This window comes from Phyllobates terribilis, unplaced genomic scaffold, assembly GCF_046119375.1.
Source record: "Phyllobates terribilis strain yellow unplaced genomic scaffold, ASM4611937v1 Scaffold_11__3_contigs__length_659146591, whole genome shotgun sequence".
Lineage (NCBI taxonomy): Eukaryota > Metazoa > Chordata > Amphibia > Anura > Dendrobatidae > Phyllobates > Phyllobates terribilis.
In genome coordinates, this window is record NW_027362771.1 from 507,697,313 (window position 1) to 507,712,586 (window position 15,274).

The 15,274-nt window shown below is 48.6% G+C and overlaps 1 protein-coding gene across 1 annotated transcript; it reads right to left on the minus strand.

Annotated features, from left to right (window-relative positions):
* Positions 1-12,636: 12,636 nt before the first annotated feature.
* On the minus strand, positions 12,637-15,233 carry SNRPG (small nuclear ribonucleoprotein polypeptide G). The gene is made up of 4 exons (XM_073653596.1): positions 15,079-15,233; positions 14,003-14,025; positions 13,765-13,889; positions 12,637-12,821 (listed from the first exon to the last, which is right to left on the minus strand). The coding sequence occupies exons 1-4, from the start codon at positions 15,108-15,110 to the stop codon at positions 12,771-12,773; spliced, it is 231 nt and encodes a 76-aa protein (XP_073509697.1). The 5' UTR covers positions 15,111-15,233; the 3' UTR covers positions 12,637-12,770.
* Positions 15,234-15,274: the final 41 nt, after the last annotated feature.

A 15,274-nucleotide genomic window follows, 5' to 3' on the forward strand; every position in this document is an offset into this window, starting at 1 on the left:
CATTCCTCCTACCTGCTTGCTAGCCTGAGGTCCGACGGTCTGCCTTCCTACTCCTGTCAGTCTGTCTATGGACCAGCTTGCCCGCTCACCTGGGAGCGCACATCTGCTACCTGCCTGCTAGCCTACCTGGAGGCTCTGCCGTCACGTGCTGTGACCTCCTGCCATTCCAGAGACTCCTGCCCGCTCACCTGGGAGCGCTCATCTGCTGCCTGTCTGCTAGCCTACCTGGAGGCTCCGCCGTCACGTGCTGTGACCACCTGCCATTCCAGAGACTCCTGCCCGCTCACCTGGGAGCGCTCATCTGCTGCCTGTCTGTTGGCCTACCTGGAGGCTCCGCCGTCACATGCTGTGACCACCCGTTTATCCAGAGACTCTCGCTTGCTCACCTGGGGGCACACATCTACCATCTGCCTGCTAGCCTACCTGGAGGCTCAGCCATTACAGGTCGTACCTACCCTTTACCCAGAGACTGCCCCGGTCACTTGCCGTGACCTCCTGCCCGTTCATCCAGAGACTGCCCCGGTCACTTGCTGTGACCCCCTGCCCGTTCATCCAGAGACTGCCCCGGTCACTTGCCGTGACCCCCTGCCCGTTCATCCAGAGACTGCCCCGGTCACTTGCCGTGACCCCCTGCCCGTTCATCCAGAGACTACCCCGGTCCCTTGCCGTGACCTCCAGCCCGTTCACCCAGAGACTGTCCCGGTCACCTGCTGTGACTGCCTGCCCGTCTTCCCTGGTCGCCACCCGCTCCCTTACAAGGACCGCCCCCTTGTATAGTAGCTCAGAGGTTCCGCCTCCCAGACTCGTTACAGTTTGCTCGGGCCATGGAACCCGGTGGCACCCAAGCTCCCTCACTCTCGGACCTGTGTCATGAACTGTCCCGTCAGAGGTCCCAACAGGAGTCCATCCTGGGTCACCTGCGGAATGTCAATTCTCGCCTGGACACTCTGACTGCTCCACCAGCAACCACCGCCAGTGCCATGACTCGCAATCCGGCAGCTCCGCTGCCCACCAATACTATGGTATCCTACCCCGGCTTTCTGCACCTCCTCGCTTCGGAGGCGACTCCGCTCAGGCTCGGGGCTTTATAAATCAGTGCACCCTAAACTTTGAACTCCTGTCCCACCAGTTTAACTCCGACCGGGCCAAAATTGCCTTCATCATGTCCCATCTCACCGGGGAGGCCCTGGCCTGGCTAAATCCTCTATGGGAGAGAGGAGACCCCCTGGTGTCCGACTTGCCTGCCTTTCTCATGGCTTTCCGGAAAGTCTTCGACGAACCTGGACGGAAGACCTCATCCGCATCATCTCTGCTACGCCTCTGTCAGGGAAGTCTCACCGTGGGCCAATATGCCATACGGTTCCGTACCCTTGCCTCGGAGCTGGCCTGGGATAACGGCGCTCTGGTATCTGTCTTCTGGGAGGGTCTGTCCGGCCGTATTAAAGATGAACTTGCCGGTCGAGACATTCCTACCACTCTCGATGACCTAATAACTCTTGCCACCCGGATTGACCTACGGTTCCAGGAGCGTGCCAAAGAAGTCACCCGTGAGAGGAGGTTTCCACGTCTAGCTCCTACTTTTCAGAAATCCGTCACTCCCTCCGTTTCTCCCCAGGTACACTCTCCTGAGCCTATGCAGGTCGACCAGACCAAGATGGTCAAAACCCGTCAGGACTTACGCCGTGCCGAGGGGAGCTGCTTCTACTGTGGCAGTAAGGAGCACCGGATCCGTACCTGCCCGGAGAGGTCAGGAAATGCCTGTGTCTAGGTTCGCTCAGAGAGGTCGACCTAGACAAGAATAAATCCTCTCCATCTCTGCTGCTGTCAGTCTCAATTATCTGCGGGGAGAATCGTTATTTCGAACTAGCCCAACTTGACTCTGGAGCGGCCGGGAATCTTATTTCACAGGCCCTGGTAGAAAAATACCGCATTCCCACCAAACCTCTGGCTATACCATTATCTGTCGCTGCTGTGGATGGGGGCCTCTTACCACGTCCCATCCAACTCATCACCGAATCCGTAACTTTGCAGGTGGGAATGCTGCATTCTGAGAGCATCTCTTTTCATGTTCTGCCTGGACTCTCTCACGCCCTCTTACTAGGTCTACCTTGGCTCCAGAGACATGCACCCGTGCTTGACTGGCAGACCGGAGAAGTCCTTCGCTGGGGACAGGACTGTCATAAGACTTGTTTGGTTCCTGTTCATCCCGCCCGTCCTTCTCCTACCCCAACTAATCTACCTGGACTTCCGATTCCCTATTGGTCATTTGCTGATGTCTTTAATAAAAAGGAGGCAGAGACATTACCCCCTCATAGACCATACGACTGTCCTATCGACCTGTTACCCGGTACTACGCCTCCCCGTGGGCGTATTTACCCATTGTCCGCTGCTGAGACCCGGTCGATGTCCGAATATATTGAGGAGAATTTGGCCAGGGGATTCATCCGGAAATCTACCTCCCCGGCGGGAGCAGGCTTCTTTTTCGTAAAAAAAGAAGGACGGCTCTCTCCGTCCCTGTATAGACTATAGAGGCCTTAACCAGATCACGGTGAAGAATAAGTACCCCCTTCCGCTCATTCCAGAATTATTTGATCGTCTGAGGGGGGCTAGAATCTTCACCAAACTGGACCTCCGTGGGGCGTACAACCTGGTCCGTATCCGTCAAGGGGATGAATGGAAGACTGCATTCAACACCCGGGACGGCCACTATGAATATCTGGTAATGCCCTTTGGTCTCTGTAACGCTCCTGCCGTCTTTCAAGAGTTGGTCAATGACATCTTCCGGGACCTTCTCTACTCCTGCGTAGTGGTGTACCTGGACGACATCTTGGTCTTCTCTCCGGATCTCCAGACTCACCGGAGAGACGTTCGTCAGGTCCTGCTCAGGCTCAGGCAGAATCACCTCTTCGCTAAATATGAGAAGTGCCTCTTTGAGCAGACCTCGCTTCCGTTTTTGGGCTACATTATTTCTCAGACCGGCCTACGAATGGATCCAGAGAAACTGTCTGCCATCGAGAAATGGCCCCGACCGGAGGGGTTGAAGGCCATTCAGCGGTTCCTGGGCTTCGCCAACTACTACCGCCTCTTCATACCGCACTTCTCTTCCCGGACTGCCCCAATTTCCGCGCTCACCCGTAAGGGCACTAATCCCAGAGAGTGGCCGCCCGAAGCAGAGGAGGCCTTTCTTTCCTTAAAACAGGCCTTCTCTTCCGCCCCGGTGCTGCATCGCCCAGATGGCAACAAGCAGTTCTTCCTGGAGGTTGACGCCTCCTCCTCTGGAGCCGGAGCGGTACTTACCCAAAAATCATCTTCCGGGAGAATGGTAACTTGTGGCTTCTTCTCCAAACTCTTCTGAGCGCAACTATTCCATAGGAGATCGAGAGTTATTGGCCATCAAGCTGGCATTGGAGGAGTGGCGTTACCTGCTCGAAGGGGCTCTTCACCCGGTAATTTACACTGACCACAAGAACTTGGCTTACCTCCAGCATGCCCAGAGACTTAACCCGCGCCAAGCTCGGTGGTCCTTGTTTTTTGCTCGCTTTGATTTTATTCTTCATTTTCGCCCGGCTGACAAAAACATCAAGGCGGACGCCTTGTCCCGATCCTTTCTGGTGTCTGATCTCGAGGAAGAACCGAAACACATCATCGATCCCGCCAGAGTAATGCAGGTGGCTCCCGTGAGTCTAAATCGTCTCCCTCCCGGTAAGACGTTCGTATCAGTACCTGATCGGGAGAAGATCCTACACTGGGGTCACTCGTCTAAACTAGCTGGCCACGCCGGTCAGAAAAAGACCCTCCAGCTTATTACCCGGCACTACTGGTGGCCTACCCTGCACAAGGACGTAATAGACTTTGTTTCTGCCTGTGTGTCCTGCGCTCGCAACAAGGTTCCGAGACATCTGCCAGCCGGTCGCCTCCTTCCGCTCCCAGTACCTGCTGCCCCCTGGCAGCATATAGCAATGGACTTTATAACTGATCTCCCCGTCTCTGCCGGTTGTACGGTCATTTGGGTGGTCGCTGACCGCTTTTCCAAGATGGCTCATTTCGTTCCCCTGCCAGGCCTCCCGTCTGCACCCGAGCTGGCTAAAGACTTTATCCGCCACATCTTCCGTCTTCATGGCCTGCCCCTCCACATCGTGTCGGATCGTGGGGTACAGTTCACCTCACGCTTCTGGAGAGCCACTTGTAAACTGCTAGACGTCACCCTGGACTTCTCCTCCGCTTACCACCCACAGTCTAATGGTCAAGTGGAGCGGATCAATCAGAACCTGACCAGTTACCTCCGGCACTTCGTTAATGCCCACCATTCAGACTGGGTGGATCTCCTGCCATGGGCCGAATTTTCTTACAACAATCACGAGAGCGAATCTTCCTCCAAATCCCCGTTTTTTGTTGTCTTCGGTCAGCATCCTCGGATCCCATTTCCCGTCTCCACCTCGGTGGACAATCCGGCTGCGGAATCTCTTGTTAACAAATTTTCCTCCATATGGGAGAGTACCCGATCCGCACTCCTTCTGTCATCCGAGCGTATGAAAAGACATGCTGACAAAAAACGTCTGGATCCTCCTCAATTCCGTCCAGGGGATAAGGTCTGGCTCTCGTCCAAGTATGTCCGGCTCAAGATTCCTTCCTATAAGTTAGGGCCTCGGTTCATCGGTCCTCTGGAGGTCATCAGTCAGATCAACCCGGTGGCCTATAAATTGAAACTCCCGGCCAACTTGCGGATCCCTAACTCCTTCCATGTATCTCTCCTCAAACCTGTGGTACTTAACTCTTTTTCCAAGTCTACAGGTACGCCTCCTGCTCCGGTTTCCGCTGAAAACGAATTTGAGGTAGAGAACTTTCTGGCCACCAAAAGGGTAAGAGGGAAGACCTTTTTTCTAGTAGATTGGAAGGGGTTTGGTCCTGAAGAGAGAACGTGGGAGCCCCGGGAGAACATCCATGCCCCTCTCATCCTAGCTAAATTTCTCTCTGGCCTAAAAAAGGGGGGGCCTAAAGGGGGGGGGGGTACTGTAGCGCCGGCGTCCCTGCCCTCTGCTAGGCAGGGATGCTGTTCCCCTCACCCCTCTGCTCCGAGCCCGGCGTCCTCCTCCCGCTCTGCTGGCAGTGCGCGCTCCTTCCCGGCCACTGTGCTTAGGGCGCGCGCGCGCTCCCTCCATCTTAAAGGGGCCGCGCGCGCCGTCCTAAGGAGTCCCCGGCCAATGGCTGGAGGACTTCACCATATTTAAGGCACCTCCTCCAAAATGGAGGTGCCCGAGCAATGTTGTTGCACTGTTCACTACTCTGCTTCAGCCCTCAGGTCCCGTTGCCAGTTACCTGCCAGAAACCTGCCAGTTTGCTGTCTGTTTCCTGCCTGACATTCCTCCTACCTGCTTGCTAGCCTGAGGTCCGACGGTCTGCCTTCCTACTCCTGTCAGTCTGTCTATGGACCAGCTTGCCCGCTCACCTGGGAGCGCACATCTGCTACCTGCCTGCTAGCCTACCTGGAGGCTCCGCCGTCACGTGCTGTGACCACCTGCCATTCCAGAGACTCCTGCCCGCTCACCTGGGAGCGCTCATCTGCTGCCTGTCTGCTAGCCTACCTGGAGGCTCCGCCGTCACGTGCTGTGACCACCTGCCATTCCAGAGACTCCTGCCCGCTCACCTGGGAGCGCTCATCTGCTGCCTGTCTGTTGGCCTACCTGGAGGCTCCGCCGTCACATGCTGTGACCACCCATTTATCCAGAGACTCTCGCTTGCTCACCTGGGAGCACACATCTACCATCTGCCTGCTAGCCTACCTGGAGGCTCAGCCATCACAGGTCGTACCTACCCTTTACCCAGAGACTGCCCCGGTCACTTGCCGTGACCTCCTGCCCGTTCATCCAGAGACTGCCCCGGTCACTTGCCGTGACCCCCTGTCCGTTCATCCAGAGACTGCCCCAGTCACTTGCCGTGACCCCCTGCCCGTTCATCCAGAGACTGCCCCGGTCACTTGCCGTGACCCCCTGCCCGTTCATCCAGAGACTACCCTGGTCCCTTGCCGTGACCTCCAGCCCGTTCACCCAGAGACTGTCCCGGTCACCTGCTGTGACTGCCTGCCCGTCTTCCCTGGTCGCCACCCGCTCCCTTACAAGGACCGCCCCCTTGTATAGTAGCTCAGAGGTTCCGCCTCCCAGACCCGTTACAATAGCGATCAGATTGCTGGATGACCTCTGCAGGATGATGTTGGGCTTTTCTTCTATCCTGCAGCATCCTCCCTGTTTAGAAATAAACTAGATGGTGGCCCGATTCTAACGCATCGGGTATTCTAGAATATGTATGCGGCCGACCAATCAGAGAAGCGGTGTTTTAAATTTTGCACCAATATCGCTGATTGGTCGCAGCCGGGCGGCTGCGACCAATCAGCGAAGCATGTTTCAAATCTGGCGCCAATTCGCGGCCGGACTGCGCTCGTTGCTGATTGGTCTCGGCCGGCGGCCGCCACCAATCAGGACAGTGGTGTTCTCAATTTCGCGCCAATATCGCTGATTGATTGGTCGCGGCACGAACCGTGTTAGTGAGGACCGGGGAGCGGCACTGCCTGTGCGGGTACTTCCGCTGCGAGCAGCTGGGAGATGACCGGCTGGCGCCGGACATCTCCCGGCTGCATCGCCGCTGACCTCTATGCGGCTACCGTCAGATCAGCGGCTAGGGCCGCTGATCTCCCGACAGCAGGTGTGAAGGGAGGACCGGGGAGCGGCGCCGCCTAGGCCGCTGGTCGGGGTACTTCTGCCGTGGCCGGACCAATCAGCGACGCTGGATTTCCTGGACGGACAGACGGGATAAGCCGATTATATAGTAGATTCTCCCTTCTTAGACATCTTAATGCCACAAACACTTTTGTACCAGTGCTCTGAAAATACATGACTGCATTGGGTACTAGTGCTGTACATCTCAGCTGTCTATGCCCATTCTCTTTGATGCTCAGTAGTAAAGCAGTAGTTTGCAATTGGTTTTCTGGTACTTGGATGAGGTCTTGTGTGTTAGAATTGGTGAGATTTTGCCACAACAGTCTAAGTGGTGTGGTAGATCGGTCACTCAGCTGCACATGGAGGTAGACACAGGTATGCTGTCTCTTTAAATTTCTTGTTAGTTTATTAAAGTGCAGCATAAACCAATATTGAGTCCATAAAAGAAAAAACTGCCCTCTGAGCAAAAACAGGAAAACAAAACAAAATGGTAACATAAAGCACAGTCCTTGTGGTAGCCGGGATCCGCCTGCTCAGAGTTCAGCAACTCCGCATGGTTCAGGTCAGCTGAACACAAACATGTCTTGAGTTACTCTCTCCAGACCTACTAAACACCAAATGCCTCAGCAGGCAGAGTATTTAAATCCCAGACCACACCCTGGGGTGGAGATATGGTGAACGACCTCCCACCCGCTCTGTAGTCGTTCACTCAAACTGGCCCATTTAAATATGGCTTATTAACCCTCTCAGCACATACCATGCAGGAGAAGACTACATGTGTCACAGCTGTGTAAAAGCAGCGACACGTGCAGCCGCGGCGGCTGCAACTGCAAGGCCGAGCACGCCAAAACTACTTGTCGAGTACCCGAGCGTACTCGTTTAAAGGATTAAACGAGCACGCTCACTCCTCACTAATTAACATACATAATAAATAATACATAATGAAACAGTTTGTCATTCTAATACAGAACATTACAAAAACATTTTTACAAAACAATGGGCATATCCAACTTGTCATTCAGTCCCAGTGGACCTTGGGCATTTGTATTTAAAATCAATCTAGCTTCTTTTCTCAACAGCATTAAATTGTGATTGCCTCCTCTTTTAGGAAAATTTACTTTAGCTATCACTGCAAACCGCAAGAGATCAGGATTACTCCCATGAACCTCTTTCATGTGTTTTATTAACCTGGGTGCTCCCTTGCCAGAGGTGATAGAATTATAATGCTCCCTAAATCTCACAAACAGGGGGAGTATTGTTTTTCCTACATAAAAGAATTTACTGGGACAAAAGATTACGTAAACTATATGTGTGGTTCTGCAAGAAATGAAATAATTGACACGGCACTCTACAGCTCCCAGCTGAAGTACACTGTCAGTCAGGTGTAGATGGTAAAATTACCCACCGGGAATGTGTCTTTCTAACCATTTTTTATTGTCCTCCTCCAATCTATTCCTAACTAATAAGTCTTTCAGATTTTTACATCTTTTGTACGACATAACAGGTTTTATTATCGCTCTATCACTTTCTGGTAAACGCCAATTTCTACGTACTGCCGATTTAATAATTTTGTCCATATTAGTATGTTTAAAACTGAACACAAATTTACCCATTTTTTTCTGCATTTGATTCTTATTAAAAATCAGCTCATGTTGTGAATTTTCTGCTGCTCTTTCTAAAAGTTGAGAAAGTTAGATTTCAGCTCCATAGCTTGTTTTTGAAATGTTTCCTCGTTGTTATTGATTTTGCGTATCCGCAACAGCGAATTAGTAGCAGTTGGTTTTTTTGTAGGTTTCTGTGTGAATCCTACCGTCTTTAACATCCAAGAACTCTAATGTAATACCGCCCCAATTAGCAGTAAAACTCATATTTTCGGTGTTGCTCTCATTTTAAATATTTTACAAAACCTGCAAAATCTTCCCGTCGTCCTGCCCATACAATAAATACGTCATCCACATATCTAAAGTATGCACGGACGTATTTAATGTAAGGGTTATTGATATTAGTGATGTATTTTTCTTCAAAAGTTGCCAAGAACAGATTTGCAGAAGTCCATGCGACAGGTGTCCCCATTGCTGTCCTGACTTCTTGTTGGTACCATTTTTTTACCAAATTTAAATGAATTGTGGGACAACACAAAATCCAGTGCTTCAGTCACAAAATTAATGAAATCTTGTTCCTTATTCAAGTTTTCCAATATAGTTCTTATTGCCTCTATACCTATTTTTTTGCGGGATACAGGTATACAAGGTTTCAATATCTATTGAGGCAAGAGTAAAATCCTCCTGCCAATCTATGGTGTACAAAGCTTTTAAAAAATCTCCAGTATCTTTCAGATATAAAGGGACACTTATTAGAATGGGTCGCAGTAACCAATCTAGATACTTTGAGAGAGGTTCTGTAATAGACCCAATCCCCGACGGGCGTCAAGGATTTGTGGAGTTTTGAAATGTAGTACCAATAACGTTTATATGGATACATGGAGTAATTTGGTAACTGTTTTATTGGACCGTATCCCTTTCTCTAGCTGTTGTCTTAGAAATGTACGCCGTTGATTTTTATACCTGAGTTGGGTCATATTTCAATACGGCATAAGTTCTGTCGTCAGAAAGCGGTCTACTAGCCTCTCGTAAATAATCCTCTTTCCTTAGTAGTACGATATTGCCGCCTTTTCTCACTACTGTATCAAACCAGGATTTAATTTCATTTAAGGCTTTTATTTCTCCTTCAGATAGAATGCTAATAGATTTGTTATAAACACAGCTTCCACGTCTTTAATGACTCTGTCCTGAAATAAATCAATAGTATTGCCTGGACTAATATGCGGCATGTACGTGGATTTTACTCCCCCTGTGAAGAATTGAGAAATAGGTGTAGCGGAGGCTACTCTGTGCTCCACATTTTCGGGGTCTTCTATGCTCATCAGTAGATCTACCTCTATCGGATCTATATAAGTAGCAATACTGAAACCTAGGGGATTAGGAGTTACCGGACTCTCGCCTACCAGAGATTTTTTAGTATCATTTTTCTGTTGTTTAAAAGCCTTAAAAAGATATAATTTCCTAAAATCTATAAATAACTATTTTGATTTCAGTGATGTCAAAAGAGTCTGGTATACAAAAATGTAATCTTTTAGATAATAATGTCATATGGTTCTTATTGAGCTGGTGGTCCGTGAGATTTATAACTTTGTCTAGTTTCTCCATGAGACTTGTTTCCACTACTTCCAGGACCTCCTTCCCCCCTCCTCTTCTGGTCCGTTTCCTAAAGGGAGTGATGTTAGATGTTGAAGTATCCATCTCCAAAAATTCCATGTTCCGATCCGCCATACTGGCGCTAGAGTCTGAGTCGGTCGTCCATCCAGCTCTATTAGACCGCTTTCTTTTAAAGAATTTGGATGGTCTATTCCTGTTTGCCAATTTATTCCTGTTACTCTGTCTGTTCCTATTGTTCACATTTTTATTCCAGGAGAAAACCTGTGCATTGTCAGTCATTTTTGTCCCCAAAAAATTTTTTTTTCCTCTCCTTGATCTCTGCTTGCAGTGGGATTAACTTATTGTCCAATTTTGTCAAGACAGATTTAAATTGATTCTCCATGTGCCTCATTTTTAATTCTGCTTTAGCTTTTTCCATCTCCGTCATTAAGGACAAATATTCGGTTTCATTTTGTAGTAACACTAGTCTCAGAAATCTTTGCGAGTATTCCAAATGGATTTGCTCCCACTCTTTACAGAACTCGGCATGGTCCTGAAATTGGGAGATTTCCTTAAAAATCCAAAGACCACGTGGGACGTGTGCTGATTCGTCATATGCTTTGTGACTCAATAGTCCAAAATAATCTAATTTCTTTCTCTGATAAGACATTAATTTTATTTTCCAAATTTCTGGTGCCCATGCTTTGAATATCCTCTTTGATGTTACAGTCCATGAAAAACAACCCCGCATCCTCCCTTCCTGCCATTAAACCGCCTTTGACCGGTGGCATATCTGAGGGTCCACAGATCGGGTTATCCATATTTGGAACAGATATATTCCCCTTTGGTTCGTTGTGCCTAGCTTCTAAGAAAAAAACGTACCTGATTTAAGTGAGGGTTGTTAAATGGACGACGGACGTTTCGCATCTGGTCTGATGCTTCTACGAGTCCAGGTAGAAGTGTCAGACCAGACCCGAAACTGTTGTCGTCCATTGATTTCCCCGCACGCCTCCTGCATGTCCCGTGAATCGCAATAAAGGACTGTTTTTAGGAAATGGTGAGTGCTGTTTTTCTTTGTCCTGGATGAACTGCAATACTAAACTTGCTATGCACCACAGCACTCCTTTTTTTTTTGATACCGCATTGGTTCACAGAAGGGTTAAGTGATTTGTAATGGTATGGTGCCGAAGACTATCTTACCATTATTGTTAGGATACCCTTTTTCTTATAAGTTTGTCGTGAACTTTGTGTTTTTTGCGCCCTACTATTTTTATATACAATAAAATTATATATTTTCTGGTTTATTTTTCTATGTGGTCATTTAGTCTGTGTAGTATGTTATGTACTAAGTGTGAATACCTACCTTAAAAGGGTTGTCTGGTCTAAATTGAGCAAGTCTGCAGTCACGCTGTGTGACTGCAGATTTATCAATCCTCCCAGCACATGCACTGTGAGGATTCGCTGGGTATGTATGCATTATACATACTCCAGGCCAGAGCCCGATTAGTGGGCACGGCCTCATTCTATACACTCGTATGGAGTGAGGCCACGCTGCATCTGGCCGGGAGTATGTATAGCGCATACATACCCGCCGGTCCTGGCTCAGGAACTGGCGAATGCTCGCAGTGCAGAGTGCGTATGCTGCAGGGATTCATAAGTCTGCAGTCACACACAGTGACCGCAGACTTATCGATTGAGACCGGACAACCCCTTTAAATTTATGACACTAATTATATTGTGGTGTATTTCTACACTAATACATTGTGACAAACTACAGCAGTTTGGAGCTAGGCCAGAATATCCGTTAATAAATTACCGTATGTGGAGAGTCATTCATTGGGTCTCCAGCATTTAGTGCTGCGGTTGGAAATCTGATGCTGGCGACAGGCGCACCCCAGCAGTAACAGCAGATGGCTGGGGGTGAGAAGTGTCTTTTCACATCAGGGGGAACAAAGCCTAAATGTTCAGGCTACATGCAGCCATTTTCATCATGACGGACTTTGGAATAATATATAGTGTTACTTAATACAGGCTGGAAACTGCTGATGAACATGAAGCCGGTGTAGTACAAGCCCTAGTCTTTCTGCTCCACTTTCTCCTGCAATATTTTGTGAAACCACCTTGATCATTAAAATAAAAAGGTATACTGCAGAATAAATGAGCATTGGAGAAAAACAGACTGTTCTGGGCAGTGAATCCCTGTGTCGTGTACCACCCCATCAAGGCCTGCACTAAGAATTGTATCAGGCTCATACTGGAAACGCTGTCAGTCTGAACGGCCAGAGGGAGCAAGGTCCTAGACTGGCAGCATCAACACTTCTTACATCTAAATATTTAAGAGGGGGGTAATTATTCAAAGCTCAGACATTGCCATTCTGAATACATCCAAGAAATCTGATTTACTAACCCTAGACCCATTCTGTAGTGGAGATCTCTGTTCCTACTGATAAAGCCATGTTCACATAGCATTTGACCCCACATTCAAGGTCTCTGTCTGGGCATCCGTCCGTATCCCCGCAAAACAGCATTCGGGTGTATGCGCTGATGAGGTTATTGACTATAATGATGCAGACGGAATTATACTGTGCTCTGTCGTGCATCATTTTCAGCCATATATACCTAGTTGAAATGATTAGCAAGACATAGTCGACTGCGTCTTGCTGCCTACCTCCAATAGTAAACATTTGTTTCAGCGAGCAGAATTTTTAGTTAATAAAATGCAGCACTCATCATTAACTGAAAAGTTTTAATACAAAACAACAGAAGTTACACAGAAAAGTAAAGCATCTTCCATAAACATCACACATTCAGGATTCTAGGTAATATACTGGGTTGTGTCCGGGGTCTTCCATCTCTATCCACTGTATTATACTCGTTCCAAAGCTTCTAACATAATGATGCTGTTCCCTCTTATAACCTAAAAAGACAAGAATGGATGCCGTATCACAAGTGAGAACTGGAGCATCAGATCACGCATTAATGTTTAGTATAAAAAAGGTTTCTATCCAAGGAAGGAAAAAAAACAACAAAAAAAAAACCACTTCCCAAAAGGATCCTCCCTCCTGAAATCCAAAGATATGAGAATCAGATCAGCTCTGAACTTCACTGCTGACTGTCATGGGCTGTTGCTGTACTTACTAGGTGCTGGCATATTGCTAAAATAGATGGAAAACGAATTGATCCCAAAACAGAGGCCCCTTCAGCAGTACAACAGCGATCTCTATTATCTACTGCGAAAGCAACAGGAACATAGCTGGAGGCAAGTAAATGGGGTTGTATAGTAGTTGTCGGCATAGCGGGCGGCTTGTAACGCTGCTGTGCAGGAAATTAAGTGAATCCGTGAAAGAAATACACGTGCTGTGAATCATTCACTTGGAAGATTGGTTGAGATACAACTAAATTAAAAGGTAACCAGTAGTGTCAAAAATCCTATTAACCTGCAGATGTGGGGTTAATAGCGTACTAAAGCCGTGTGGTCGCCGCACTGAAAGCCGCCGGGAGGAAATTAACTTTATTCCTTGGGCTTTCAGTTATAGAGGCCGGCAAGGCTTCAGTCACTGCTCAGTACACACAGTGAACAGTGGCGGATGTAACAGTGCTGAGCCTGCTGTCAGTCAGTGCCGAGGTGTAGTTACAGCCACCACTCACAATGTACTGAGCGCTGACTGAACTCGTGCCGGCCGTGCCTCTACGACCAAATGCTAGAAGAAATAAAGTTCATTTCCCCCTAATAGCCGGCCACACGGCTTTTGGAACGCTATTAACATGCAGAATAACCCAATGGCTGCAGGGTCATAGGATTTTGGGGCATGACAGGTGCCATTTAAGGACTGTAGAGCTAGTTCTCCTCTCACACTTACCACCATGCCAATGTTGTTTTGGTGCCCAGATCCAGACACCTCCGTGCACTCATCTACCACCAAGTTCATGAATGGGTCAAACCCTCTAAGGATTCCTTGTACATGTCTGCCACCATTTAGTTTCACTGTAAGATGAGAGAAGAATAAAGGACAAGTGAAATCGGTAGGTGGGGGCTCTGCCCAGTGCTAAAATATAAAGTGTAGATGAGACGCGAGGCCGCGCACAGAGGACACTTACATGACAGCTTCTTGTCCATGAACCTGAAAAAATAATCCAGAGTTAGTAGATATAAAAACAACTTACATTACATACTGATAACAATGAATATAGGACCCCGTCCCTGGGATCACTGCAGTGACTTTCATCAAGGAAATAATGGAGCACTGGTCCCTTTCACTCTGCAAAATCTGGTTGCTACTGGCAACTGCCCCCTTTTTGGACTGGCTGTGATGATCACCACACTCCTCGTGGTATCAAACCAAATCATTATCAGCCATGTCCACAAAATAACGTTCACTATTACTGTAATGGACACGTGGACAGTGATGAGGAAGATGGCGAAAACTCCAGAAAGCAATCACAGTGCGAAGAATAAAACCTGTGATTAGTGATTTTTTTCTTAACGCTTTCTCTTACGACAAAGCCGGATGGTCAAAGAGGTTTTATCATGGGGATGATGAGAGTCGCTGACGGATTTGGTCCTTTAACGGGAACCAGTCATGGTGGGAAATATTTCCCTGCAGATAATACACTGTGTAGCGAGTGGGGACCGCGACAGCTCCAATTAGTGGTGACAAGCAGCTGCAGGAAGAATATTACTCCATTTCTCCCTGAAGCCGCTGACCTAGGAAGGCAGGACTGTAACGCTATATACCTGATGATTAACCCTTTCTAAATATCATTTCACGACATGACAGGTTCCCTTTAAATGTGATTTGTGATACATGGGCATGGCATAGTCACAAAATATAAATCCACTGTGAAAACACAGGTGAACAGAGTACATGGGTGGCCATCTGAGGCCTTGTAACCTTTACATATTTTGCTATGGGCATCTGCACCACAAGCGCATGTGCAGAATCACTCCCATAACTAGACACCAATCAGAAACCAGCTTTCATGTTTTAACCCTCCACTTTGGACTAAAAAAGGCCATATGATTGGTCGCTGTGGGATCCTGACAGCTCTGGGTCCTTGCGCCGCATGCGCCATACTCGGCCTGCTGCAGTTATGTCTCCTCCTCAGGCCTGAAGACAAACTGTAATGATGGCGCTTGAGCCCCGCGCCCCCTCCACCATCCCCGGGGGTCTTACTTCTTCAGCTCGGGCGGGTGTGCTTTGCTCATTTTCCTTCCTCGTGTGGCGCCGGCTCGTATCACACAACAGCTCCAGCCGCCAGGAAACCAGCAACGTTTTTACAAAAGGCGCACACTATTGACGTAAGGGGAAGCGGAACAGGCGGTGACGACTGCACGGGGCGGACATTTTTGTTTTGGGCGAAGCCACCCAA

Bases quoted from the DNA above. Each gene is read 5' to 3' on its own strand.
- SNRPG (XM_073653596.1), bottom strand. From the start codon at position 15,110: ATGAGCAAAGCACACCCGCCCGAGCTGAAGAA. The intron at 14,026-15,078 runs GTAAGACCCCCG...TTATTTTTTCAG, and splicing joins CACCCGCCCGAGCTGAAGAA to GTTCATGGACAAGAAGCTGT. The intron at 13,890-14,002 runs GTAAGTGTCCTC...CTCATCTTACAG, and splicing joins CATGGACAAGAAGCTGTCAT to TGAAACTAAATGGTGGCAGA.